This window comes from Rhagoletis pomonella, unplaced genomic scaffold, assembly GCF_013731165.1.
Source record: "Rhagoletis pomonella isolate Grant_MI unplaced genomic scaffold, Rhpom_1.0 Rhpom_scaffold_00006, whole genome shotgun sequence".
Lineage (NCBI taxonomy): Eukaryota > Metazoa > Arthropoda > Insecta > Diptera > Tephritidae > Rhagoletis > Rhagoletis pomonella.
The window spans coordinates 48,966,441-48,976,238 of NW_023458560.1; the positions used below are offsets into that span (position 1 = coordinate 48,966,441).

Sequence of the window (9,798 nt, forward strand, 5' to 3'; positions counted from 1 at the left end):
TCCCAATATTTACAAATACACGTGCACATCTTAACCACCTTTGTTATATTCATGCCTGACCAAAATAATAATAAATTAGAGGCTGAACGGTGACTGATGAGTCGTACGAATATGAAAGTGAGTAAGTGTGAATTAAAGGTTCATATGTATCGTCACAAAGCTTGATGAAATGTAATACACATGACTGACATACAAGATGTGCACATACTAGGGCTGGGACTGTACCCGGATTTTTAGAATATCTGGATAATACGGCTATACGAATATTCGATTATCTGGTTAAAAAATCCCAATATCCGGATAATGAAATGAACGGATATAAACCGGAAATCCCGATTTTCGAATCTAAGCCCAAGTAATTTTGAAACAAAAAACTCAACCGACTTCAATGCGCATATAAAAACTGAGGAGTACCGTTAATTTCTTCATGATCCAATGATTAGTGTTTTCGCAAACTTCTCAACATAGACTCAAAAAACATATATTAAAATTTTCAAAACTCACGAAAAATTCCGTATATTCACGAAACCAAGGGCCAAACATAGTAAAGCTACATTTTTAGTTTTTCTCTCTGGCAACGGAATTTTCTTTTAGAGGACTTTAAAGTTTCAAAGATATTTTAAAACTTCAGACCAATGTAGAATAACAATCAAGTAATGGACCCCCCATCAAAATAACGTTTTGGGTTTGGTTTCGGTTTTAAAAAAGTTTTGGTTTCGGTTTTGTGGTTACTTTTAATTCATGTAAAAAAACCAATTTTGAAAGCAGTTTGAAGTGCATTCAAAATACTAATAAGATAGCTGTTATTTCTAGAAAATATTCTTAAAAATGAGCTATATTTGTTAGTGCAACTTTTGCAATTTTTATAATAAATGCAATTTTTTGCAATTTCTTACAATATAGGCAATTTTTTGCAATTTTTACAATAAAAGCAACTTCTTGAAGTTTGCACCACAAATGCAATCAATTTCACCACATGTAGTTTTTTTTTATGGCCACTCTATTTATCACTGCGGAGAAATCAGCTGTTCCTTTGAAAAATTCATTTGAAAAACTTAATGATCAAACGTGCGATAAAAATGTGAATCTGGTAAATCTTAATTGAAATCTAACATGCATACATTATAAAAACTAAATAAATTGAATTATTTCATTCCTAGGGCCATGCCAAAAGTTAAAAGTACGAAATCGGCCAGATTGGCGCAATATATTAAACAATATCCCGTCTTTAAAGCGGATGGAAATGTTTTACTTTGCGAAGTTTGCAATAAGGAAGTTAACTCAGATAAATCACATGTGGCAGGAATCGGGCACTTCGAGGCAGAAAAGAAAACTTCGACAACTACTCAGCAGTTATTAGGAGAAAATGCAGCATTTTCAAAGCAGACACAATTTGTAAGGGATTTGTGCAAAGCATTCGTTGCCTCAGACATTCCGCTCTACAAACTGAGAAACGAGTACTTGAGAAGATTTTTTGAAAAATATATCGAGAACAAAATACCATCCGAAACCTCAGTACGCTCCACCGTTGGGAGCCTCTGCAGGATACCATAGAAGACATAAAAAAAACGATAAGAAGTAAATACTTGTGGATTTCTATCGATGAAACAACCGATAGCACTGGCAGACATATTGCGCTTGTAATATTGGGCATATTAGACAGTGACCACAACTTTGCAAATAAATGATTTTTATTACATGTTGATTATTTAGAAAAAGTGAATCATACAACTATAGCACGACTTTTCGACGACGCTGTTAGAATATTGGGTTCAGATCTTGATAGGAATTTGATTCTACTGTTTTTGTCTGATACTGCATCTTACCTGATAAAAGCTGGGCATGCTTTGAAGACATTTTATCCAAAGCTATTGCATGGAACCTGTCGTGCACACAGTCTTCATAGAGTCTGCATTCATGATTGTAATCCAAAAGTTGATGAACTAGTTGCCGCCGTGAAAAAGGTTTTTCTAAAAGCTCCGCCTCGAATTGATATTTTTAAAGAGCATGCACCTGAGCTAGCACTACCTCCGGAGCCTATTACTACACGCTGGGCACCTGGCTTGAAGCAGTAAACTATTACGCTAAGAATTTTGAAACAATTAAAAGTGTTTTGAATTTGTTGAACGTAAATGATTTGAAGAATATACTGATTGCGAAAACCCTTTTGAATAATGACAGCATCCGCCAAGACTTAATTTTCATTGCCAGTCATTTTAGATTCTTAATAAACTCTATCAAAACTTTAGAGTCAACAGCGCATTTATTACATGATAAAATAAATGTGGTTACAGAAGCACAAAAATCAATTGAGAAAGCGAAATGTACAGCAAGAAAAAAATAAAGGGTTTTTGGAATTACAAAACATTGCTAATCAATTGTCAGCAGCCAAACCAGCTGGATTCAAAACAGAATATAGTGTATCAGAAACTTTGTCATTTAAGTAAATATGCTCAATAACAAACGTCGATGTTGAAAGAACATTTTCTATATTCAAAAGCGTAAACCGTGACAATCGGCACAGTTCCCTTTTCGAAAATTTAGCTCACGTCTTTATTGTGTACTGCAACAGCAATTTTTAAACATTATCTGGTGGGTTTGAACTGGTGTATTCATATTCATATGTGACCTGGTCTACGAAAAGGGTGCTTACGTGCGAAAACTAGTTTTCTGTGAAAAAGCTGTTAAAAGTAAGCAACTCGTTTCGTCAGTTTCTCATTATCTCGTTAATTGTTCTCCGCGCCGGACGTCCAGTAAGTGTTGTTGTTGGTCCAGTAAGTGTTGTTGTTGGTCGGAATATTATTATAGTTCATCGTGTAAGTTGCTAGTGTGGAACATTTAAAAAAGTAACACTGAAGAAGTGACGTTTACTGTTTCTGTTGATTATCGTCTTCGCATTGCGCATGAAATGAAACATGAGTGTTGATGAGGAGTTCAGTGCCGTATACGGACAATATTTCCATGAAAAGGATGATGAAAACGATGATGAAAACTATGAAGAGAGCGATGATGATGAAGACGAAGTATGTGTATCTCAGGCAGAAGATGATACCGAACAAACTTTTGTTAAGATGGACCTGTATGTTGTTGATGTAAAGGAGGAGGAGCTGGTAACAAAATTTCTGTCAAAAGATTGTTGTAATAATGAATGCCATACACTGATACCACGGGAAATGATCGAGAGTACGCGGAACAATTGTTTAGAGATGTCGAAAAATGAACTTGATTTAGTGATACTAAGTCACATCGAAGCTGGAATTATGAGTAACGAAAAGCTAGAAAGTGTATACGCAAAGCTTGCTGGGCGGAAGAAATATGGACAAAGACAGGATACAGAAGTTATGAGGCATAGAATTCAATTTACCTTCTACAGAGTACCTGTTTGTCGTTCGTTTTTCCTTTTTGTACATGCCTGTACGACGAAGCGTTACGAAAATTTAGTACGTCATTTTCACGCACTGGGTGTAACAGTGCGCCAACACGGACTGGCAAATAAACCGAGTACACATCCAAAGTCATTTAAACCGGCTGACATCGAAAAAGCTGTTAAATTCATGGAGTCTATAGCCGATTTAATGGCTCTTCTACTGCCCGGACGACTCCCAAAATTTAAGGATTTTCGGATAATGAAACTGCCATCCAGCGAGACGAAGTCCTCAATTTATCGAAAATACATTTCTTCACTCAGTGATGACGAATTGAAGATGAGTAATTGCAGTTTTCGACGGATATGGTCCAAATACCCACCCCATGTTACAGTTATGAAACCAGCGGATGATCTCTGCGATGTCTGCCGTGGTAAGTAGCTCATTATTTTCTCATTTTATAGTTGTATCAAACGTTGAGATTAAATTCAGTATTTTTTCTTTTAATAGGAAACACAATATCGATTGCGCAAGCCAAAGGTGTTACTGACATTGAACGCGCACAGAAGCTTAATCAATTTCTTGATCACCTCCACCGAGCCCGAAATCAACGAGAATATTATCAAAGTTGGTGTAGAAATACTGGCCCTACAGCAGTCGTTCTGTCATTTGATTTTGCCCAAACCGTTCACTACCCTGTCAGTCCACAACAACCTGGTACAGCATACTTCAAAGCAACCAAGAAGTGCGGAGTCTTCGGAATTACAGACGAAAAACAAAAAGTTCAGGTTAGAATTTCAAACTGAATCATAGGAACTCAAATTGCTCGCCTTTACAGGATCTTACTTATATTTTTTTTTTACAGTACAATTACATGATAGACGAAAAAGATGACGTTGGTAAAGGACCTAACTGTGTTGTGAGCATCCTGCATTATCACCTGCAAACCTACTATAAAGACATTGAAACACTCGTTCTTTTCTGTGACAATTGTGTTGGGCAGAATAAGAATAACACTGTACTATCATATCTGCAATGGTGTTTGGCTCGGGGTCTTAACAAAACTATTTTATTCAATTTTCTACTTACCGGGCACACTAAGTTCGCGCCTGATCGTTACTTCGGTATTTTCAAAAGTAAGTATGCCGTCAGTAACATCGACACGTATGCAGATTTACTGCAGTGTGTCGAGGCATCATCAACTGGGGGTTATAATAAAGCTGAATCGGCTGAAAGAGTCGTCTGGTATGAATGGGACAGCTATTTTAAACCACTGTACAAGTCACTTGTTGGAATAACGCAATTCCATCATTTCATAATCTCTACAGATTGTGTAAAAACAAAGAAATTCGCAGACAGTGAAGAAGTGCAGTCCTTTAAGCTTCTGTTAAAACCTATCGATCCTGAAATGCCGAAAGTTATACAACCAGCCGGTTTATCTTTGGAACGTCAGTGGTACATCTATCACAATCTTCGCAGCTTAGTTTCGGATATATCTAAAGTAGATTTGCCATCGAAGATACGGAAGGCAAAAACTAGTGAAGATGTTCTCAAACCAGACGAGGAACCAGGTCCATCTTCCTCAGGATCAACACGTAAAAAGATCTCAAGGAAAACGACAACAAAGAAAAATACATAAACTACTCAGCATTATTATTTTTGGCCCATAATACGTTTTTCTAGTGTATAATCATGTCTTTATAGCTTATAATTCAATGTATTTTGTTCATTACCAATAAATTATATTTTGTCGTATTTTTACTCTTCTTTCTACATTTTTAGTACACTTCTAAGCAAGTTAGGATTTTCTGCTTTTCACAACGTGAAAAAGCATCTCATCTTCCATCCGAATCAACCAAAAAGTGAAAATTGATTTTTTGACACCTAAGCTCCCTTTCCGTAGACCAGGTCACATATGTACACAGTTAACCTACTGAAGAAAAACTAGTTTTTGGTTGCCAGACTTTTATAGTTTCCTCGAAGCCGGTTCTGATTTCATTCCTTGATAACAATATGGATACCTAATAAAAGAGAAATTTCTGTAGAATAAAAAAATGAAATAAAATTCCTTGGGTCATAAGGATGAATAGCCGTTTTAATTATTTTTTGTCTTTAATAAATAAACATGATTTGAATGGTCAAATGACAATGTCCAATAATTTTTTGTATGAAAAAGCAGCGGCTAATAATATTACTCATACGCCATATCGTACTTAGCCGTACTCGTTTGAATTTCCTTTCATTCGCAAAGCAAACATAGAATGAAATTAACTTGGGAAAATTACCTGATATAGAAGAACGGAAATTGCACACGGAAATGGTGCAACGGAAATGGTTGGGGCTGAAACAAGTGTTTCTTGAGTGTATGCACGTGGTATTAATTTAACAAAAACTTATTAATATTACACTTAGAAAACAGACGTAAAAACGTAAAAAAAAAAAAAACAATAAAATGCGTAAAGATACAGGCAAAAATGAAGACCAAGGTAAATTTAAACACTTTACTTATATCAGGGCAAAGGTTAAGGGGAATATGTAGATGAAGAAAATGATAAACATAAAAGCAAAAACAAAGATAAATATAAAGAAAAAGATGAGGATCAGGGTACCGATAAAAGTAAAGATGAAGATAGAGGAAGAAAGATTAAAATAAAGGCAATTACAGAGAAAAGGATATAGATAGAGACACAGAGACTCAATATAATAATCGATACTGTATCGGTTTGGTTATCGATTTTATTATCGAAATTTTTATCGATATTGTTGTCGATTTAGCTATCGATATTGTTTTCGATTTTGCTATCGATATCTTCGGAACTTATTGATATAATAATGTATTACTGCTACCAATATTACTATCGATTTTTCTATCGAATTTTTTAACGAATTTGCAATCGATTTTGTTATCAATATTATTATCGGTTTGGTTATCGATGTTTTGTTGGATGTAACTATCGATTTTTTTATCGATAGAGTATAAAGATAAAAATGAAGATAACAGGGGTAAAGGTAGGGATCTAGATAGAAAAAGGCAAAAAATATAACCTTAACCAAAAGCAGATGTATGTGTGTATGTAGATATGTATATATATTGGTTATGAGACAAAAAAGGTATGTAACGTAAGTTTCACTTCTCCAGTGTGCCCAGGCGCACTTTTTTTTTTGTGTTTTAGTCGCGCGGTGTATCAATTGTTTGAGCATTAATGAAGTGTTCTATAATTTATTTTACAACACAATTGATCCAGTAATTTTGAGAGCAATTTTACTAGTATGAATCTAATAACTAGTTGAACGAATTTTATCCGAATACACGAATATCCGGATACCCGCATATACGGATAGCCACAGCTCTAGCGCATACATATGTATATATCTGGTAATGTTTTGTTTGACTTTTGAGTGGGTCTATTGTGGATTTACTCCCACAAAATGGACAAAGTGATAATTGGTTGTAATATCATTACGTACGGATATGTGTATACATAGTTATTCCTACATATGTTAGCATGCACAAGTAGATATACGTTTAAACATTTTGATATAATAATAGGGTATGTATACGTATATATTCGAGTTAGCTAATGTATTAAATAATTAGAATCTTAGAATATGCAATAACCTCTTAAATTAATTTTAAACAAATCTCCAGTTAATTCATTAGGTAACGAAGCTTTCTGTGGCATAAATCTCATTCAAAATAAGTCCCTTACTATATCTGCATATTAATGAGCATATGCATAGTTGAGATAATTATCTACACATATAAATATATATGCATGTATGTCAGTATGAATATTTAAGAAAGTGCTCAATGAATTCTTAATGTGGACATTTATTTACAAATACTCATTTACTTGGCATTCACATTGGCTTTGATAATAAGTAGCAATGTTTTAGTGAATTTCACATTTGCCTACGTGTAAGTGTAAGTTAGATTTGTAGTCCTCATATATTCACATTAGGGATGTCAATTTTCGGGGTTTTGTCGATCCCGGGATTTTCGGGATGTGAAAATACAATCCCGGGATCCCGGGATTGTCCCGAAATTCAGGCAAAAGTGAAACACATCTGTGATAATCCTATTATAGTATTTTAAATCAGATTGATATAACAAAAAAAAAAGTACAATTTATTGTAATTCATTTACATATTTATTAAGGCGATAAATCAGTATTTTCAATCAACAAAAAACAATCATATATGTATGTATGTGCATATCCTCATTAATTTATAACATAGTTTTTGGACTACAAGTACAAATGCATATACGGTCACTCACAGAAATATTTTGCATATATTTTTTTTGCAATATTCAGAATATTTTTCATGGTATTTTTTTTTTGTTAATTAAAAAAATATATATGCATGTACATTTTTGAAGTTGCTAAAACATCCCGTTGACATTTTATATTTTTTTTTGCCACAAAAAAATTCGTTATAAGGAAGAAAATGCCCAACATCGTGAGTAAAAAAAATTCAAAAATCAAGTGAGTTTTTAGCAACTTTAGAATTGCATTTTATTGTATTAAATTGAATGGGCTATAAAACTACAAAATAGAATTTTTTGTAAAAATTATGATTAAAAAGTTTGATATTTTTATGATAATTTGGTGAACTTAAACCAACTTTCTCTAAAGTGCTAAATTTTGATTTACATGATTTTTATTGTAAAATGAGCTATATATTTTTTTTTTAATGCAAAATATTTTTGTAAGTGAATGTATTTGGTACAGCAGTGACTGCCTATGTAACTATATACAATTTTTTAAATCACTGTTTGAGATCAATTTAAGATATTATCAGTATATTTAAGTAATAATAAAAAAGTTAACACATTTAAGTAAAAAATAAATATATAAGTGCATCACCTATTCCATTTTGAGCGAAGCAAAATGATTCCTTCTTTTGATGGAAATGCGATCTTAAAGAAATTATAGCATTAAGGGTTGCAAAAAATTCTTGTTTTGCCCTTGAGAGGGGATATTTGTGATAAAAATTTAATTGGCTAACAAAAAAATTGTTTCCAGCAATCCCGGGATTTAAATCGACTAATCCCGGGATATTCGGGACTTAAAAAGACCGGGATCCCGGGATCCCGGGATTGACATCCCTAATTCACATTCACATTGTAGCTAATAGACTAATGCTGCCTATATACATACGGTGGCGAAAATATAAATAGAGACGCGACATTTTAACAAATTTTGATTACCAGGAAGAAATTTTATGTAAGCATTTTCTTCAAACTCCACTACGTTGTTGCTTTGGTACTAGTAACCAATGCGTAAAATAATTTTTTTTCTAGAAACTAAAAAAATTTAGTTGAGAAAAAGAAGCACATGCAAATGATTTCCCAAAATATTATTTTTCAAAAGTGCCATTTTGACACTTTGTGCCAAATTGAAAAATTAAATGCCATTTGAAGTAAAATAGGGCCAAAAATGGCACGGTTTGAGCCAAGCCGGCAGCCCTGGTCATAAGTTTTCTTAACATTCTCATCTCATGTCACACATGATAGAGAATCAAAAATTGCTGACCTATTAGAATTTTTGCCGTGCTTTTTGGTGAAATCTATAATTCTTTTGTAAATTTTTTATTTTTTTTTTATTTGCAATAACAGAAATTTTATTGCATTTTCTTTATTACCCTAAAATTTCCAGGCCTACAAAAATGCATTCAAAATTTTTTCTTAAAGTTCTGATTCAAAAGTTTGAAATTTTTATGAAACTTTGTCGAATTTTTCTAATTTTTATACAAAGTTCGAAATTCGGACTTATATAGGTTTTGTTAGATAACGAGTTGAACTTACATAAAAACATAATAAACATTAAAAAAATACGAAATAAAAGCACGTAAAACTTGTTAAAACATCGCGCCCTTATTTATTTTCGCTCCGCCGTACATACATACATAAGTACATTTGTATTGCGCGCAGTGTCGTCATAGATGCTAGCAAAATCTATTTATTGACTTTATCATATTAATTTTAATTTGTTCCTATAGTTTCAGGAAGCAGTAAAAGATAAAGTGCTGGTTTCACAAACCCTTAGAATAGGTTGGCAATAGTACTTAGACTGCATAGACAATGGTTATAAAATTATGGAGAAATTAAAAGGAAGTATCAATAAAAATGCCCAAAAAAATCAAGCACTTTAATCCAGTAGAAGCCAGAAAAAATAACGGCCCTTTGCTACAATCTAATCTATCAGAATTAATAACACATCTAGTCGGTGCTGTTCAAGTCGGTCACATACCAAACTGGTTATTTGCCCTCTCTCATCCAAAAGCTCCCTTTGGTGCAAGAGTTTCCCATAGTACTGACACCTACTTTATAAATAAAGATGAATCCGAATTTCGTTTTTATTTACAGTCCAGTTTTTGTTAATTTATTTCTCTTCTCGGTACACAAATTTAAACATTTGAATGAATAATC

At 33.4% G+C, this 9,798-nt stretch overlaps 1 protein-coding gene across 1 annotated transcript; it reads left to right on the forward strand.

Annotated features, from left to right (window-relative positions):
- The first annotated feature begins 3,054 nt into the window (after positions 1 to 3,054).
- On the forward strand, positions 3,055 to 9,431 carry LOC118741966. The gene is made up of 4 exons (XM_036473933.1): positions 3,055 to 3,798; positions 3,876 to 4,153; positions 4,231 to 4,893; positions 9,369 to 9,431. The coding sequence occupies exons 1-4, from the start codon at positions 3,072 to 3,074 to the stop codon at positions 9,429 to 9,431; spliced, it is 1,731 nt and encodes a 576-aa protein (XP_036329826.1). The 5' UTR covers positions 3,055 to 3,071.
- Positions 9,432 to 9,798: the final 367 nt, after the last annotated feature.